The sequence below is a fragment of the Topomyia yanbarensis genome, chromosome 3, assembly GCF_030247195.1.
Source record: "Topomyia yanbarensis strain Yona2022 chromosome 3, ASM3024719v1, whole genome shotgun sequence".
Lineage (NCBI taxonomy): Eukaryota > Metazoa > Arthropoda > Insecta > Diptera > Culicidae > Topomyia > Topomyia yanbarensis.
This window is the reverse complement of record NC_080672.1, coordinates 74,506,671-74,527,814: the sequence shown is the minus strand read 5'-3', so window position 1 is coordinate 74,527,814 and position 21,144 is coordinate 74,506,671. Positions and strand designations below refer to the sequence as shown.

General features: G+C 40.4%; 1 protein-coding gene across 2 annotated transcripts in view; it reads left to right on the top strand.

The window, feature by feature from the left end:
• Positions 1 to 21,144, top strand: part of LOC131690445 (DNA fragmentation factor subunit alpha-like) — a 177,714-nt gene that overhangs the window by 136,005 nt on the left and 20,565 nt on the right. For both annotated transcript variants that reach the window (XM_058976220.1, XM_058976219.1), the window contains exon 3: positions 13,745 to 13,977. In XM_058976220.1, the coding sequence (XP_058832203.1) occupies positions 13,745 to 13,977 (233 nt within the window). The remainder of the gene's footprint in view (positions 1 to 13,744; positions 13,978 to 21,144) is intronic.

Genomic DNA, 21,144 nt, shown 5'->3' with positions numbered 1-21,144 from the left:
GCATTACAAATATTGAAATTGGATCTTAGGTCGATACTGTATACACGGATCTCAAGGCTGCATTCGATCGTGTAGATCACTCTCTTCTACTGACAAAGATGAAGCGACTGAACGCTTCGGCAAATTTTATAGGGTGGCTTAAGTCATATCTCGTAAACCGTTCTCTGTCTGTAAAATTAGGAAATAACGAGTCATGCAGTTTCATCAACTTGTCGAGAGTGCCTCAAGGGAGCAATCTAGGACCGTTGCTTTTTCTCGTTGTTCTTCAGTGACGTTTGTTTTGGTATACCTCCTGGGTGTAAACTTATATAGGCCGATGATCTCAAACTACTTCTTAATGTGCGGTCAATAGAAGATTGCATGGAACTACAGCGACACTTAAATGCTTTCTGTAGTTGGTGTAATCGCAACTTGCTGGTTCTCAGCGTGTCCAAGTGCTCCATAATATCTTTTACACGTAAGAAAAATCCAATACTCTGGAACTACACCATCTTCGGGAATCGCTAGACAGAATGACAGTTGTCAGAGCCCTCGGATTTGATGTCAATGAGATTTGATGTAATCCTGAAAAAAAAGTTTTGGCGAAAATTGACTTTTTTGGATTTGGACACATTTTTTTCATTTCTCATATAGAAAGGTTATACAATCACTCTAAAAATCGTAAACCTAATCCCGGCCCAGAGGGCCGAATGTCATATGCCATTCGACTCCGTTCGTCGAGATCGGAAAATGTCTATGCGTATGTGGAAAAAAATGTCACATCTGCGTCTCAGAGATGGCTGAACCGATTTACACAAACTCAGTTGAGTTTTGTTTTTTTTGTGTGTTTCGAATTCATCTCATCAGTAACTAGCACCATCTGGGTGTCTAGTTAGACGATGTATCCAAACTAGTACCCAAATTAGCACTAGTTAGACACAACAAAATTCCAAACAGTTCACACAACATATGTGAACGCCTAAAGCCTCATGTCCCGAGTGATGTTCCGGGAAGCAAATATAGCTCTGGTTTGCTGACGAGAAAGCGAAAACGAACTCTTGTCTTTTGGTTGAAAAACCAAATGCATGGTATTATGCAAAAAAAAATTCCCAAAAGGGAAAATTTGGACTAAACCGTTTGTTAGGATTATCGAGAATATTGCTCAACCGGAAGTCGCCATCTTGGATTTCAAAAAGGTTCCAACTGTCCATTTTCATCATCTACTTGTCAAGCCCGATCCTAAAATACCCATATTGTTAGGGTTATCGTGAATATTGCTCAAACAACAAGCCCCCGGTTTGGTTCGTAAATGAAGGTTGCAGTGTATAAACATAAAAAGGCGATGGGAACCATAGGATAAAATTTACCCTACATAATTCACTGCCTACAATAGTTTAATTCTCTCCTGGGGTGAATTCACCCCCGGTTGAAAACCACTGGCGTAGAGCAAAATTACACGAATTAAAAAATATGAATCGCAAGTCTAAACTAGTGGAGGCCATTGAAATAGTTTCTTACCACTCCTGACAGGTTCCGATGCCCTGCAGCAGTGATCCACACTCAGTAGATATGAACCAAAATTTATGTAAATGATAAAAAAAAACATATATAAAGTACGTTCATTCCACTAAGACCTCCGTTCGCGTATAGATTACCTTTCAATTTTGCAAACCTAGATTATCGGTGACTATGACTGACTGATAAGTTCGAAAAATTGTCTCAAAATCGTCCTAGACGGATACAATAATGGACACCTGTTCAAAGATTTATTATGACCACCCAATGTTTGTTCAACAAAAGAACCTCATTTGGACGACGTTGAAACATCCTTCTCTTGTGGAAACAGTTTTCTTAGATCACCAGTCAGCAACAGCAGGGATGCTAAATTAATTGTTTACAATGTAGCCATCACCTACTCGTTTATGCTAGCTACGTTGAATTTGATTAAAACATTTTACGGCTTGATTAAAAGCCATAAAAAATGTAGGTAAATGGTTATGGTTCTGTTAGCACAGCATTCACCTCCTCCTAGATAATCGGTAAACAGTCCGGTTCATAATTTTCCAGCCTGGGACTATTATCCATTATGGTGCCTATTAATTTACCCGACTCCAGCAGTTTCCCTCGTTTTTATTCTCCCGAAGACATTTCAAAACAGTCCAGTATATCTACTCAACCTGTGAATGGGTGAAAAAATGAAGTGGAAAAAAATCTCGTGGAAACTTTTACCTCCGCTCTCCTGGCATACCGGCATACTCTTGTGGCCTGATGGTGAAAATTGGAATTGCAGAGTATTTTCTTTTCAGCGAATGGGCGGTGCAAAAAGCCGGTGAAGGTTAACAACTGGAGAGGCTTTTAAACAACAAACCACTTTCCGGTGCGGGCACTTCCATAGAGCACCGTTCTACAAAATTGGAATGTGAAGTTTGCGCCGTTCACGTGAAATGGACCGCGGTGAGTTTAGGCCACACTAACAGGCACTACACGCCTTGTTAGGAAAATGTACGAATTCGGTAGCAAATGAAATTTAAATGTTTTGTTAATTTGAAGTAAGGTATATCTAACTGAGTATTGCAGAAAAATGATGTTAAATTATATATGTGGAATCAAGTAAGGAAGCCTTAATTTCCAAAGTTTTACAAATTCATTACTTTATCTAGATATCATATTCCGAAGCTGTATTCATAGTCCATGACCAGTCTCTAATGCCGCCTTAGTCTTAATAGAACTTAATTGGTTCCCCTTTGAAACTATATTCCTAGTGTTAGGATAGTCTCCTCCTTGTTCGGTTAAAATTTTTGGGTCTGATTTACAATTTTAATCTTCCATTGCTCGAAGGACCAAAACAAAATTAGAATTATTTTAAAGCTATATTTACAGAGTAAGGGGAACCCCTTAGTCTGTAAACATAGCTTTAAAATAAGTCTAATTTTGTTTTGGTCCTTCGAGCAATGGAAGATTAAAATTGTAAATCAGACCCAAAAATTTTAACCGAACAAAACAACTCATGATTGCCACCATCTTGGGTCGATATTGTGGGACGGTGTTGCAATGCGTTTTGGCATAATTTTCAGCTTTTAACAAAAATTCCTGGGTGTGTTTTTAGTTGGAGCATCCAAGTTTACCGATTATTATCTGCGGTTGGAAACAGTATGATAAGAGGTAGGGTTAGAATGAAGTTAGTCTGAGGGCACGTTTCGAAAGGGCAGAACATCAGGTGAAGCCAAGCTGACATTTGGAGACGTAACACTATAAGACAGTGGTCAGTGTGCCATTTTTGGAGAACATGACTTTTTGCTGGTAATTCTAATCACTAAGTTACAGTCACACTAAATTTACAGGTTGTTCGTGAACACAACATATTTATCTGAGCTTCATCGACTTTAGTCGAAAGCTTAGAATTATTCAAATAAAGTAAACCTGGACACTAGTTTCAATCAATCAACATGACATGTTTGTTACCTGCACCACAAGCTCTATCACATTTAGCATTTGTCATGTGTCCTTCCGATGCAGAGCGTTGTTTTGAGTTCCAGGTATGTGAACGATGAAAACGTAGATTGCATACTGATGATCTCGGTGGTGTGTTTCAGTAGGCAACGAAACTAGAGAATGTGGTTTTGACGGTTACAGGTCAGTTAGCATTACCTTGCTGTGCAAAAATTCCCAAAGGGATTTTTTTTTGGGCAGGAACAAATTTTTTTGGTGCCTTGATTTCATCCCAAAAGATAGTTTCGGGTCAACATTCCTCACCAGCAAACAGGAACTTCTGCTTTTACTACCGAGATATCACTCTGTACCAGCCAGTTATTTAGCGTCCATGAAAGACGTGTGACTTTTTGGATTTTAGTGTCTAACTGGCGCCAATTTGATGCTGGTTTATACTTATCTAACTAGCATTAAGTTGGTGTTAGTTACTGACGGGGATAATCCGAAATATAAGCTTTTGAAACCTTAATGTATAAGAAAAGGTATATTTTCAAACATTTGGCACTTAAAATACAAATTAGATTCTTGCATTCGCATGCATCCTCACTAGACTGCCCCGAAAAATTATGAATTTTTGAAAACTCAATCAGCCCACCCCTGAGTCGATTTCTAGTTCCCCCCGGAGTACTTGCACCAAATTTGAAGCAAATCGAACAAAGCTAGCTACAGGACAAACGTGCCTGAAGTTTGTATGGGATTTTTTGATAATTTACATGGAGAAAACCCATTAACTCGCTAGGTGGCACTGTATGCGTCGTATTATCACTGTAAGTGAAAAACAGAAAGATAATTTAATTGTCTACAGCTTTGTCGAAGGCTGCTAGTCAGTCAGGCTTTGTTAAAAGAAGTTAATAAACTTTTAGCGAAGTTATGTCTGAGTTAGTTTTCCATGGGGCCTAGCAGTGCATGGTTGTGTATCAGTACTCGATTCCCACGAACTATACAGTTTTGCGAAATAGTGGTTAGATTTAGCCGAATAATATATTCAGAAGAAGTGTAGTACATAATTCAAGTTATGCTTTTGTTAGAAAATATTAGTTACACCAGTGACCGCATAGAGGACGTCAACTTTGTAGAAGACACCTAATTTCTATCTCTCTCCGTTGAAAAGTTATGTGATGTCGCCCTCTATGCGGTAACATGTGGAACTAAAATGTTCTAACCAAACATGACTATAATTCTTCTGAAAACGATGTTGAGCTACACCTATATTAAGGGGGTTTTCTACTCGCGAGGCCCAAAATTGAGCACTTTTTGGGAATAAATTGTATAGCATCTATTCAATGGCAGTACCGGCGGAATAGTTGGGTAATATGGGTAATACTACCCACTCGAAAATTACCAAGGGGGAAATTACCCACTCGAAAGTTTGGAACAAACCACAACCTGAAATTAACCACGTAGTGTCTCGCGCACAAAATGCATGCGTCTGAATTTCTCAATGTACAATAATTTCATATTTATTTATTTATTTATTTATTTATTAACAGATTAAGGCCGAAGTGGCCTGTGCCGTATACAAAAGATTCCTCCATTCCACTCGGTCCATGGCCGCGCGTCGCCAGCCACGCAGTCTGCGAAGGGTCCGCAAATCGTCTTCCACCTGGTCGATCCATCGGTCTCGCTGCGCGTCACGTCTTCTTGTACCGGTCGGATTGCAATTGAGAACCGTTTTCACCGAGCTATTGTCCGACATTCTGGCTACGTGCCCGGCCCACCGTAGTCGTCCGATTTTCGCGGTATGACAGATGGGCGGCTCCCCCAACAGCTGATGCAACTCATGGTTCATTCGCCGTCTCCATGTGCCGTCTTCCATCTGCACTCCACCGTAGATGGTACGCAGCACTTTCCGTTCGAAGACACCAAGTGTGCGTTGGTCCTCCACGAGCATGGTCCAGGTCTCGTGCCCGTAGAGAACTACCGGTCTAATCAGCGTCTTGTAGATGGTCAACTTCGTACGACGGCGAACTCTGTTCGACCGAAGTGTTTTGCGGAGGCCAAAGTAAGCACGATTTCCTGCCACGATGCATCTACGAATCTCTCTGCTGGTATCATTGTCGGCGGTCACCAGTGAGCCCAAGTACACGAACTCTTCAACCACCTCGATTTCGTCGCCACCGATGCAAACTCGAAGCGGGCGGTTCTCATTTTCTTCTCGTGAACCTCTTCCTATCATGTACTTTGTCTTCGACGTGTTGATGGCAAGTCCGACGCGCTTGGCTTTTCTGTTCAGTCTGATGTAGGCTTCCTCCATCTTCTCAAAGTTTCGTGCAATAATATCAATGTCATCGGCGAAACCAAGTAGCTGAACGGACTTTGTGAAAATCGTACCACTCGTGTCGATCCCTGCTCTTCTTATTACACCTTACAGCGCGATGTTGAATAACAGACACGAGAGACCATCACCTTGCCGTAACCCTCTGCGTGATTCAAAGGGACTCGAGAGCGTCCCTGAGACACGTACTACGCACATCACCCGATCCATCGTCGCCTTCACTAATCGCGTCAGTTTGTCCGGGAATCCGTACTCGTGCATAATCTGCCATAGCTGATCTCGATCGATAGTGTCGTATGCGGCTTTGAAGTCGATGAACAAATGATGTGTGGGCACATTGTACTCGCGGCATTTCTGCAGTACTTGACGAAGAGCGAACACCTGGTCCGTGGTAGATCGTTCGCTCATGAAACCCGCATGGTACTGCCCCACGAACTCTCTTGCAATTGGTGATAGTCGACGGCATAGTATTTGGGAGAGTACCTTGTAGGCGGCGTTCAGCAGGGTGATTGCTCGGTAATTACAGCAATCCAGCTTGTAGCCCTTTTTGTAGATAGGACACACGACACCTTCCATCCACTCCTCCGGTAAAATCTCCTCCTCCCAAATCTTGGTAATCACCCAGTGCAGCGCTTTAGCCAGTGGCTCGCCACCGTGTTTTAGTAGCTCGCTTGGTATTTGGTCAACCCCAGCGGCTTTATTATTTTTGAGCCGACTGGTCTCCTTGGATCCGCTGGGAATCCGCTTGGGTCAGACTTCCAGGTAGCTGTTAGCATGTCATTCAAAAGAGAAGAGATAACTAAATTCGGATATCTATCGGGGGTTAAAAAATATGTGTATGACTGGCATACAGGATCGGAAAACTGGCGCTAGAACACTAGGCGCACGACCAGACAACATGTTTAATGTTGCGATAACCATCACCATAAGCGTAGAGACCGTTTTCCCCGACCCCAATACTCCGAAGATGTACATTCACCGTACCATAATTGGACATGACCCGATATATCACCCAATGGATTTCACGACCTTCATCCGTCCCCTTTAATCAAGGTTTGCTGATAACTTTCGGATTCCAAAATTTCCATTTCCCACGAAATTTGATAAATTTTCAAGCGTCCTCTGACAAGATATACTGAAAAATTCGTTGAAGCTACGTGATCTTTCATAAATATTTCCTTATAATGCCTAACTGGACGCCTTCTCATTACCCGGAAGGAAGCAATATGAAAGAACTCAAACCAGTAATTGTATCTGGTAATCTGATACGATTTTTCGTTTCGTCTGAATCAAGCCAGTCAAAACGTTGTACGCTGCTACCGGAGGAATTTCTTGTTTTGATTCGATTGTTTCGGATATAGTGGACGCGTAACTCTTTGAATCAATGGGCATACTAAATGTAGCGAGGTCGAGTACAACGACACATCTAACGCGCTAGGTCGAGCTGGAGGAGTTGGTGTTCGTGTCATTTCCATCGTAGTCATATTGAAATTGTCGCGAATATCATACATTAAGATAGACCGGTTATCATCTTGGAGACAAGCCCATGGCATACCGTGGAAGTTGAAGTCACCTAGAACCAGGTGAAGTTTGATGAGTATGGAAACAATATCAATAAGTCTTGGCCTTTGATTCGGATTTGATAAGCGACAACTTCACTACCTGGTACCAAACAAAGGCTAATCCGATTGAAATAATAGCACATTTTGATCCCTTAAACGCTCCTACATAGTGTTTTTGTGGCTCTGACGAATAATTTAACCAGGATTTCTATAATGTAAATATATTGTGTAAAACTTAGGAAAATTGTAAGAGTGACGCACTTACTTCGGTTTTGTAACAGTACCCATCAAGGGACACTTTCAGGCGTATACGAGGAAGCTCAGCAGAGGAAATGATTCTCCTCTTTCGAAAGTGTATAGGCACATTACAAGAAGTTCCCTCAATGGGATTGTCCGAATCTCGCTCTTTGGTGAGCGTAAAAATTAGTCGTGGCCGGTGGCGTAGCCCTCTTTAGCATTTCTTCTCGGAGTGGACCTCAAAAGAATGCTTCAATGTTTCCCCGTCTAATTTATATGTGCGATATGTCGAGAGTTCATGCGGAGTCTCTCCACAGAAGGAAAACTTTTCTCGATTATCTCCGCATTTTCCGCTTCGTGCCTTGTTTCTACACTGGGTAACTAGATAACCCTATTGTTTGCAACGTCGGTAGTTCATGCACAAAAAGGCGAACAGACGAGCCCCGGCGAAAGGCTCGAAATGAGGCCAATGGAGAATAAGTTGATTTCTTATACTCCTTGATTGTTGCTTAACGCAATTGCTTGCATATCGGAATTTTCACTAACTAAAGCGAAGGAGCTAATCCCATATTTCGCAATTATGGCCCCTCTCGGAGACTACACCATCAATCTCTGCTTCCCTTGCGGGTACGTATACAAATACTTATTCGTACACGCCCGAGTGTTGTTTAGTTAGATATGGTCCGGAAGTAGACCGTCCAAGGGCCGGCTGTATTAGATGGATATGGTTTGTATTGAAAAGACTTATCGGCATTTTTTTGTAATCGGAGAAATATTCAAATCGTTCTTTGTCGGTCGTCGGAGATACCTCCCCATTAGTCAATATTATCATGCGGGTTTCAATATCTACCAAAGAAGGTTCTATTGCAGGGAATGCAACGAAATTGAAAAGAATGGAGTGATTGGTACTTAGTTGTACAAATGTTCTATGTAGTAACAGTAATCAAAAAACATATTTTCGCTAAGCCGTCGGTCATACAGCCCTTTAACAAAAGGTGTTTCCAAATGAATACAAGCTATTATCAGGGAGATTTTATTTTCACTTACACATGCCATGTATAAACTTTCATCAATACGAGTAGAAATTATTCCGAATCTTACTACCCACTCTGGAAAAAAATATTCCGCCGGCCCTGCTCAATGGATTTTGAAACTTTTTTTTAATTTTGAAGATACATGTTTTGACTTTTCTATTTAACTTTTGAAGACGAAAAGAAAAATTTCTCGCAACCTTGAATCTTTATTGGTGACATTTATGTTGAAACTGCACAGGTCCCACTTAAGCTAAGATGTGGCGAATTGGGTAATCTGTAATCAGAAAACTCACATTTTTATAATCATGGTCACGTTGGCTATGCTTAGACGAGAGGGATTTCTTTCATTTTATAATTTGTAAAAGTTATGTATCGATTTGTGAAAATTTCCAATATTTACGTTATTTTTAGGGGCCATAAAAATGGAACAAATTGACATTTTGCAACTCCCTCTCGTGGAAATATAGCGGTATGTTTTCTGAACATTTGGAGAAAAAAATTTTAAAATCGGGCCAGTACTTCTATGAAAAGTCTTTACTTGACCGCTTACAAAACTACAAGGGGCAGCCTTATGGGGTTGCGCGAACTGTAGTCGTAGGACTATACTACTTAATGTAAAATATTTATTTTCTTAGTACATTTAGAGTAATAATAAATCAAATATATTTCTGACGTATAGTTTAAGCACAACCAATCAACATCGAATGTTACATATTAAGCCAAACCTTCTTGAGTATCAGGTCATTTTCCGATTAAACTTATTTGAGAAGATCTGAAGAAAGAATACAGAAAACCGTGACCGAACTAATATCTGGAACTAAATCTTTATAGCACAGCTTTCAAAAATTGTAAAAACTTTTCGATTGTGTGTGGTAAAAAACCAGGACCGGTAAAGAAAATTCAAATTTTTGACGATATAATAACATTTCATGTATAGACCAAGCTTTGCAGTTATATTTTGCCATTACTGTAACTTTCCTAAAGTACGCATACAAATGTAGCGAATGCAGTGGTCTTAATCATATATCGAAACTATAAATATACAAGAATCAAAAACAATTTTATTTATGGACTAGATGCGTTTTTGCAACGGTTTTTCGAGTGGCGGTGTATTCATTCATAAATAGGCTTTATAGTATGTACCTATTAGCAGAATCAAAATAGGATAGACAGGCTGAGTGAAAATGAATCAATGAATTGATCGAAATCGTAAATAATAATCTTTCGTTGTACTTTCCATCGATCCGCATAAATTTTTTTGTTAAGAAAGTTTTCGTCTTTGTGCAACGAAAGCACAGATTGCTATCATGCAGGTTACGCATGCAACCGCTAACAATTTGTTAGTAACAAATTAGATATACCTACCCACACATTCGCCTGAAACATTGAACCCAAGCGTACAAAGCAAAATGAATCAACGCTGATGATGATGGATAAAGCGAAAGAGACAACTAGTATGACGATATTATGTTAACCGTGTTTGCATACGGAACTCTAATGTACAAGCGATTTTGTGTATGAATAATTGTGTTCGAGATTGTACATAAAAGTGTGCTGAAGACGAGCACAACACAAAAGAAAGCATAGCGGACAAGCTCAGTTGCGTGTTGGACGGCACTGGGTAGCGTACCTCCACAGCAAGAAAACACACAGCGCACTGATCTGCTCCGCTTGCCGTTTAACAGGCAACTGAGCTTGTCCGGCCAAATCCGTTCTTTAAATAGTCGATGAATAACGTCATCATAGAAGCGTAGCGCGCTAGGTACACAAATCTGTCGTGCTGGACTTGGGAAGCGCTATCTTCTGTGTGGAAATGCGCTATATTTTGACTAAGTTGTACATTATTTAAATTTTTAATGCAATGATATCAAAAATCTTTAGGTTTAGCTATTGGAACTATTCTTAGAAGCATTTCGGGGCGATATGCGCGAAAAATTTGAAAATTTTCGTGAGATGGCTGAATTATATGCTTTTAAAATTGGACCCCCATATCGAAAACAAAGACGTAGTCCTACATCAAAACACTACTTTCTGGAATACGCATTTAACCCTCAAAAAGGTAAGCTTAAATTGTGACCTCGAAAAGAATCGCTCATAAGACCCAATGAAATTAAAAACCTCTTTTTTGTCGTTTTATCAGTGAGAGAATCGAAAGCCCGAAAACGCTCGATCATTTGTAATTCAAATTACAACTCCGTTGAAACTAGAGAACTGTAACTAGCCGGGCCTCTGAGACCCCTTGCCTTTTGAGGGTTAAAGATAAAGTACGGTGTATAACTCTATTGTAGTACCTTACTAGTTAATCTGTTATACCGGGTCCGTAGAGCTCACCTTCCTCATCACGAAAATGTTCCTTGGCTTTGCACATTTTGCACCCTCTGTTGAATTCGGGCCTGTTTTGCCGCGACACCCACTTTGCGTTCAGAGCAAGTGATACGTTCACCGTCGAGTCGAGTAGCACATCTTTCAGCTTCAGTCCCCAAGGTAATTCCCATCACCTCCATAGCTTGTAATATCGATGAAAATCCTTGGTTGAAGATACAGACTGCCAAATATTGACCATCTGCCTTCCAGAATTTGTGGCGCCAAGGAACAGATTCCACTATTCAGATACTCATTGATGTTTAGGGTGTGAACTCCTAGGGATCTTTCTAATAAATCATTAGATGATCGACTTTCGTAGATCCTGACATGTTCAAAACTTTCTAAAGTTCCTTTTGCTTCGGCCTGACGCCACTTGCACCAACTGTCCTCGCCGGGTTAATACTTTAAGTGTTAGGGATTTTCGTTCGATGACGAGCAGTGTTCGAGGGAAGCCCAGATTGCATTTCGCATATGTTCTACAGAATTTGAGTTTCTCCGAATCGCCAGCCAATAAAATTTTGTTAGTTCGCCGATTGATTTGTCCGTCAACTTTCTCTTTCCTTTCCCGCCGTCAGCTTTCTTTTCTTTTTTCAGTTTTCATAATTTCATTCCCATACGCTTCTTAACATGTCCGACGCATTCTTTCTTCCGTACGATTCTCGTCCCCAACAGAAAACAACAAACCATTCACAAACGCTCACATATACATAAAGAATTCTTTTTATAGGGGTTATGTTCGGCTTCCAGTCTTTGAACTATTTAACAAACGGAATATTTACTTATCATCCGACGTTTCGGCTACATGTATTGCGCCTTTCTCAAGGAATCTACAAAACGTTACACTCAGTCAAAATTACATTACAAGAAACATTGATTAACCTAAACACTTACTAAGCTAGTTACCGTGTTATCGTCAAGCACACCTTCGTATATTGGTGCAATTGTCATATTTAGCTGTTCTGAGGGTGAAATGTGCAAGAAATGTATGATTATCGGCGCGATGCCTTTTGAATTTGAAAATGTTACTTTTGCGTATTGCCACTGACTCACGTATGTGGCGGTTTAATAATTATCCGAAAACGGTCCGTAAACGAAGAAAACTATTTGTGTTTGCTGTTTCTGTATCACTTCTGTTTTGATCACAGCGGTACTCATGATCAGTGATCGTACCCCTCTCTAGGTGGGATCCGTGTGTGTATTTTCGAGATTTGTTTTTCTTCTCTCTCCTCTCTGTGTTGTTAAGTTTTTGACTGTGTGTAAAACCCCTGCATACGTGTTACTCAAATTGTCTGTGTCAGTGCGTTTATTGACTGTGTGTGGTGTGTTTACAATGTGGCATGTTTCGAGTAGAAGAGAAGAAGTAGAAAGAGACAGACGAATACCATACCTAGACTTACTTTTGGTTAGACAGTCTGACCAGACAGTGAAAACGGAATGGTATATGAAACCAATAGCATCTGGACGTTTTCTGAACTACCACTCATACCACAACGAACGCACCAAAATTAACGTCGCTGACAATTTCATCAAACGAGTAAGAACCTTCTCCACAAACACTTCCACAAAAACAGCTGATGCAATAATTAAAAGACAGTTGCGACTGAACGACTACCCCACATCCCTTATTAGCCGATTAATCAATAGAGCTAACGAAAAACAAACAAAACCACCCACAGAACAACACAGCATACCGGACAACACACAATACAGATCTATGGTGTACGTAGGAGGACTCTCAACAAAGATTCAAAAACAGTTGAAGCATGACTACCCCGATGTTGTTGTGAGTATGAGGCAAGCTCGCACAATAGGCCATCTACTCCCAACATTGGAGGACAAAATGGAACAGGATGAGAAAAGCAATGTTGTATACAAAATACCTTGCGCCCAGTGCCCAGCTTGCTATGTGGGCATGACATCGAACAAATTAAAAACCAGAATATCCAATCATCGATCCATCCGCGCTTAGTTTCTCAGAAACGGCCGGAGATTGGTACCTTTCGGTTCCTAGAGACATGACAAGGACCCCAGAAGTAATACCGAGAGGTAGTTCCTGGGAGGAACGATGGCGGAGCCCAATTGAGTTTAGTCGGTATGAATGGCAGTGTCACCATTCGAGCCCGACACGCCCTCAGTGCACTCCGTGCGGTGGCTTGGACCCTACTAATAGCACGTGTACTGGGCTAGGACGTAAAGGTCTTCTCCATTGTAAAAAAAAAGACATGCCAAGGAATATGATTTTCACCAAATCCTTTCTGTGACGTATTCTCAGATACATATGGATTGAAATTAAACAAAGAAAAAATATCTAATTTTTTTGAAACCGTGAGAGTAGAAGACCCCCTTAAGTACAAATCAATTAGGCAGTCTTGGAAAAAGGTGCTATAGTTAATAAAAAGCTATTCCAGAACCATCATTTCCATAAATTTGCATTTTTATGTCTTGGAATAAGACTCATAATTTAAGTTATAACGTAGTAATTTGTTGGGCCTACCATACATTTGCAATTTCGTTCAAATTTGTGTGAATTGTGAAGGGATAGCGATCTAAAAATAGCGAAAATTTATTCAGAGTGCAATAATATGCACTGCCAGAATTTGCCTGCTTCTACCGAAATATGCACCCTCATAAATATCCACTATCATAAAAACTAATGACCCGTTCTCGTGTAATATGCAAATTCTGCGAGAAAAAAAAAACAATATCTGCACCATTTCTTCCCATCGATCGAACAAAGCTGCACTATGAATCGCGCTGTAATCTTACGTTAATTCTCTTTTCTTCTATTCTTCTCCTTCTTACAGCCCACCCACTACGTCACCATAACGACCCATAAGGAATCGGGCGACATCACCGACAGTCCCGAGGTGGAACGGATACACCTAAAGAAACTGGTCGCCCAGATGAAGTCGAACCTGTGCAACGTATCGGTACTGAGCGAGCCGGATCTGGAGCTGCTATCGAACATGGACCCCAACTCGGTGGCAGACATCACCGGGCGTGATTTTATCGAGCAGCTCAAGGAAGCATCAGGCAGGTTAGGGGGCCAGGAGACCGGATGTGGTTCTGGTTTCTAGAAACCCCCCCAACTACCTACCGTCTCTCTTGGGATATTTTTTTTCCGGTTTTCGTTGATTTTTTCTTGTTTTTTTTTTGTTTTGTGTTCGGTTGGATTTTGAACGGTAGAATTTATTGTTGCAGATTTCGGTTTGATGGCAGTTTAACATCAATTATGTAGATTATTGATTTCGGTTCATAGTTGTTCGGTGCAGGTATTACAGCGCATGTTGGTAGTGTAGGTTTTTATGCATTGGATGGGGAATGATTCGTGTACACTGCGGAAATCTTTTTTCAGAGTGCGGGATTGGCACTGTTCGCAACCCTTTCATGGCTGCATCAGTAATTGGATTGACAATAAGTTGCGCCTATCGCATCGTTAAAAATACAAAAGCTGTGGTAGCATCAATTTCCAAAGCAATATCCCGCTAATTAACATACAATAAATTTGTTCCTGTTATCCTTGTCATCAGCATATATGCGTTGTGAAATTGCGCAAAATGAAAAAAAAAATATCTAGAAACGAGAATGGAATTGAGGCTTATCCACATCCATTCCACAGTGCAGTGCGAAGATGAATTCTTTGCCCAACAGAACCAGATAAGAGTCGCTCATGTTGACTCATGACTCATGTTACGATAATAGTACGCAGAAAGAGCAATTCGTGGCTGATTCACGCCTTTTAAACTCACGTGTCAAGAGAGTTTCAATATATTGGAACTCGTCGGCAGTCCCATACTGTACCTCACTAAACTTACTTGTTCTCTGCAAGTCACTAAGTGTTTTGGTTGAATTTGTTAGCAGTCCCATCATCGGAACCTATCTTTTGAACGACACCTCTTTCACTACTCTGCGATCGACGCCAATAATACCGATATGGTTCGCGGAACCAAGCGGTATGTTCGATTTTGTCTGGTTTTCCACACACCGGACTATCATTTTCGAGCACTATTTTGAACAACGAAATAGGGTACCGTACAATTTTGACGCTAATTCTAGCAAAATTAGATATGGAATTTGCGTTTCGACGTCATCTCATCAGAATCAGACACTAAATTAGTGACAGTACTAAGCTAACGCTAGATTGACGCTAGGTTCAAAAACGAAGACACAATTTGTGTTTCTGAGCAAACCCTTAGTTAAGCGTAATATCTCACAAGAAAAGGAGTTCATTTTAAACTAATAAGAACTAGTGAAATCGAAACATTTGGTTTGGCTTAGCAAACTATGCCATATTTTTCCTAAATTTCTCTCCACTAATGAGAATCAGTAGCAACTAGCTCAAAAGGCACGTTCCCCATGTTGATCGGAGATTTGGGCCTTGTCGTGATTTATCTTTTCATCATTTCCTGATTAGAAGGATTGGGAAAGGTTAGAGATAAGGAAAATAAGAACACGAAGAACATAGAGAATACCGAAGTATTCTTCATTTCCAAGGGAATAAAATACTTCTCGATGAGCGGATATATCAACAGGCCCAAGAGGATGCTGAGCTAATAGAATGACAAAAGCCCCGAAGAGATATTGTCATTCAAATGCGGCTTAAACTATAGCTCATTACCTCTTTAGGAACAATAGCATATCCTTGAGTTTCAGCTTTCGGTACGTAGGTTCATATATGAATGGAGAACCATAAATCCGGATACGCAATTGCAGTAGCAGGGAAGTTACATATCAAATGATATGAAGTTCCGTAATCGGATTCACAAAGATCACACGAATAATACTCACCACGCTGAATAGTATTCATGTGATAATTGAGTTCGCAATGTCCGGTCCGTACCCTGACTACTGCAATTGTGGTTGGTAAAATTACATTTTCGGACTCACATTCGGCAAATTTTTTTTTTTTGTTTAAACGCAAGCGAATCTTGTACTTTATCTAACTTATGGACGCCAACATAGTCAGTCACAGTGCCAACTCTTGCCAATTCATCCGCCCGTTCATTTCCAGTAATACCGGAATGACCGGGTACTCATACAAGGTAGATAGCATTTGCAGCGGTCTGGGTCATTTGGCATAAAGTCAATTGGCATAAGGTCATTAAGCATAACGGTTATTTGGTATAATGGTCATTTGACATATTTCTGAGAATTGATCATTTGGCATAATTCATTTTATCTCCAGGATAACGGTCATTTGGCATAATTTTGAAAATAACACAGGGAAACAGGAATAATTTTAGACAGTGCGAAAAGTAAGGTATAATTTTGAGCCGTTCTATTGCTAAAGTTTCAAAATTAATTAGTTTATTCTTCTTTACAAATTGATAACATTTACGCCTAATGTGGCTACGCTACATTGCTTCAAGTCGTCTGCTGTTCGACATCGCAGTCGCTCATTCGGACTTAAACTAATCCATAGCCCCTATGTTTGAGTAATCCGGGCAAACGAGTGGATCACATGTTTGCTAGCGATGCGTCGGCGGCCACCTCGCCTCGGTCTCGCTTATGCGGCAAAGCCGCCCAAGTGCTAGAGCAGTGTGACAGTCAATAATTCAATAAATGAAAATTTCTTTCAACAAATCCCCCTGCAAGAAACTTGGCGATATCCAGAAATGATAATGTTAATCATCATCTGAATCTAACAGTATATATTTCGAAAGAACAGCTCACGATATGAAGAACGGTAATAAGCAGCTGAAACTCACTAGCGATCATAAAAATGGTAAGCAAAACAAAACATGCGTCTGTTATAAAATGTATTCATTCGTAAGATAATCAATATAAGGTAATGGAAAACAACGCATAATTATTATTAAATTAGTTATTGGAGAGGCGTTTCGAACCCCTCTCATCAGTAACCTACACTAACTTAGTGACAGGACTAATCTAGCTTAATGTCCGTTATGCCAAATGACCTGTAGGACGACCACTTCTCAAAATTATGCCAATTATGCCAAATGTCCGTTATGCCAAACGTCCATTATGCCAAATGACCCGATCTCCATTTGAAGTGCTAAGCTCTTCGATATGAGTTCAATATGCGTTTACTAATTTCGATCTCGAATCTACCGAGCTAAGTGATTTCATAGCAGCCTGACCTGTCAGAGCAAAAATAGATTCATTTGCCGCAAATTCCCTGTTGAAGTGCCGATTGCACGCCACACAAAATCGCGAAGATTTCTGCTTGGAATACGGTACAGTGTCTACCAAGCGAACGAGGTTTGTCTAATCTCATTTCACGACAATAGACACAAGCACCGGCTCGGCTCTCCAACCAAGAACAGATCAGTATAGCAAACTACGTATTCTTCAAGTTGTCGCTCCATCCAGCCAGGCAGCTATTCCTTGCGAGGAGGAATTCTCACTTTGAAAGTCTTAAAAGGAAAACTACGTGTGAGTGTAAGGTCTCTGAGAGCAAGTGCAAACTCATCCCAAGTAACCATTTGGGGCCACAGTCTTGTGTGGCTAGTTGCACGAATCTATTGTTCCAAAGCCAACTAACCTTGAAACAGTATGCACAACAAGGTGCTTAGGAATAATTGATTTCAGAAACACATACAGTGGTATTATATTCAGGAATGCCTCTAGAGTAATAGTAGGTGTTGTTGAGAACGCACCAGTCATCGTCATCAAGCCCATCCTCTGAAGATGGTTAGCTTTGATTGGATTGTCATGACTTCTCCCTACTGCCACCATACCAGGCACCCGCATGCCAGTATTAGTCTAACAATTGTTGTGTAGGTCCACTGAATGTACTTGGGTTTGAGTCCCCAAGATTTTCCGAAAGCCCGTCTACATTGACCGAAAGCCGTGCAAGCTTTGTTGATCCTGAAATCGATGTGCGCTGTCCAATTAAGTTTTGAGTCAGGAATTACCCCAACGTACTTAACTTGATCTGCGATAATAATTTCATAGTCAAAGAACTGCAATGGACGAGCTCCGGTTGTAATCCTTCGTTGCGTGAAAAGCACCATTGATGTTTTATTTGGATTAACTGATAGTCCAACATAAAGAAATTGCTCAACAACACCTAAGGCTTCTTGCATCAAATCAAATAGTTTGTTAATGTAAATACCTGTGATCATTATATAATTATCATCGGTGAAACCATATGTCGCAAACCCACGCCTTTTAAATTTCCTCAACAAGCCATCGGCGACAAGACCTATTAACGATTGAGGTATTATAACACTCCTGAAGTCTCTTTAAAAAAATTAGATTGTACTTGTAGTGTGCTATAAAACTTAAATTGTTACTTGGGAGGTTCCATAGACGTGGTGACAACACACCATCTTGAGGACATCCGCAGACACTCATTTTTCTTATCTCTATTTGTCGATGAGCACAGATGTCGGTAGCTAAGCATTGCGTGTATCCAGTTCATGGTATGAAGGTACTGCACATCCTCGTGCTGCTTCCAATATGAATTCGAAAAACATCTTGTCAAAAGCACCTTCAATATCAAGAAAAACTCCAAAGATTGATTACTTTTGCGAAAAAGCTTTTTCAATGTTATGGACAATAATGTGTAATAGGGTAGTATTAGATATCCCGAATGTAGTGGTCTATTAAGCGTTCCACAGTTTTGTAAAGGAAGGCTCTTTGCCTCACCATAAGAGACGCGTTCACCTTTGGGAATAAATTTTACAATTATTTCCCACCACGCTAATGGAATTTATCCTGTTACAAGACTACAAGTAAGAACATTTTTCAAAACATGTTTGAATTGTTCATATCCTCTTTGGGAATAAATAAGGAACTGGAATGAATCCACTTCTAAACCAACTTATTTAATCAGCTAGTCTCGTTAAAACTTCAAATATTTGTGCAGAGGCTTTACCAACCACTTCGCTCAGATGATCGAGGGGCATTTCTGTTTGCATGCATTGCGAGCCATCTTAAATGCCTCCGACCTGTCACTGCACTTGCGATTCCAAGATCTGCTACATAACTTTTTGAATCGTTCTGAATTCCAGCAAGTCAAGCACGCATGACTCGAAGCGGACAAGCCTCTTGATATGCTGCTACTGTGAGTAAGTTTGTTTTATCCACAACCTCATCCAAGTCACTTGGAGATTCAATCGTTGGAATATACCCATGAAACCTAGTCGCCAAGCCCACTTCGTAGACGTCCCAGTACTTAGATTTTGGATTACAATATGTGACGATATCTAGCGAGACATTTAAATGATCAAAGACGACGTATTTATGGTCAAATAACGACGGTTCGTTTGGTGCGAGCCAGTTTGCCAAATCATGCGTAATACCGTCAGAGCAGAGCGGTACATCTAACACCTCTTCTCTGCCAGCTCGTGCAAATGCTGGGTGATTTCCTACATTAAGTGTTTGTAGATTTGTACTGCTTAAGTATTCCATCAAAGGCACCGTTCAAGTTGATATCATAGCTGCCCCAAATTATGTGGTGGGCGTTTGCATCACCGCCGATTATGAGGAGAAACCCATTTCTGCACAGCATTATACAACTCTTTAGAAATCATCAGAAAGTACTGGTTCATTAAGTTGCAAATATGCCGAATAATAAACGAATTGCTTGTTTATGATAGCAACGGTCATATTGATCGTGACAGCACAAATATCGCAAGTTGTGGGGTCGGATATAAGACATACGAAAGCTGACCAGCTCTGACGAAAAAATCCGTACACCATTCTGCAACGAAACGCGATCGTTCAGCACGGCCAGGCACACAGTCCGCATGGTGTACGGATTTTGTCGCCTGATTTGGTTAGCTTAGAAATGCGTCAATAGAACTAATCGCAAGTATACGTGCACGAGGCATTTCACATGGATTTGTCATGCCATTTTTGTTGAAAGCTACGAAGACGGGGTTAAGTAGCTTTACAAGATAGAAGTTTTCTTTATGGAAATACGGTTTTTGAACCAAAGCTATGGAAGCTTTTCCTTCCTGCACAAGGCGGTATCGATTCATAGTTACTGTACGTTTATTCTGAAGATTAATTTGTGCTACTCGATCACAGCACTACATATTTCATCATCAGCACTTGTTGTATAGCAGATTGAAGATACCAAACACATTGGCTTATAATCGCTTATAGCGAACCCCACTTTGTTATGATGGATCTGGTTTTTCACAAACCCTACGTTATGCTGAATAACGGAATACATCACCCTGTTTACATCCATCTAACATCGCAAACAAATCGGATGTCTCAACGTCAGTTTTGACGCTAGCAAGTCAATCTTCGAATCCCATTTTCAAATCTATGTGGTTACCCAACAAACAATTTAGCTGGATAAAGGCTAGATCAGTTATTATTCAGCTTATTCCTTCGTAATAAAGGCTTGTTCAGCTATTGTTTTTGTTGGGTATCATATGAACATATGACTTTGTCATGAGATCTGCGAATTACCTCGCTACCACAAAATCAAATCCAATGGATTCCAATTTTTGGTAACCCGTCCTCTTATCATTAAATTCAACCTTACTTTACCCTTTACAGGACCAGGATATTATTTTTCTGGAAATTTAATTTTAATTTTACTCTCATTTCGTCAATTTTTGACCGATTTGAATGGAACCAGCTTCAAAAAATCTGGAATTTAGTACAGTTTCCGTGTCATGATTAACTTTTGAACCTGTTGACTTGTTCCGGAATTATTCGGGTTCCCCGTGAAGTATATCCGGCATCCAAGTGGGGTGACGGACGAGTTTTGAAGAAACATATCATACACGTAAGTAGATTTTTTTTAATTGGTCTACATATGGCTTTTTTCCATCGATCCTTCACAATAGACATGAATTGGACCAATCTTGGCCACCGGAAAACTGTTCCGGGAGAACCATAGATAATATATACCTATACTTTTCTATCATTTCAGCTTTTTGGACTCTTAAATTTATACGAAATGCGAAATTTTTCAACTCATGCACTCCCACAACTCCCTCAACCTCGGTATGGCCATTCCGGCACTGGTTTCGGGTGGAATCAAATAAGGACATTCGATGCAATTCAGAACGCCAAGATGACGGTTTGCGGTTGCCTACAAAACAGTGAAAACCATCATCAATATGGGTATCATTTAAGAGAGATGGTTAGCAAAAGCCAGAAATTGATGATTGACGCCCTTCTGTAAGCCAAGATGGCGGCTTCCAGTTACCACAAAACAGTGTAAACCATCAACAATATAGATGTTGTTTAGAAGCGAGTAGTGAATAGAAGA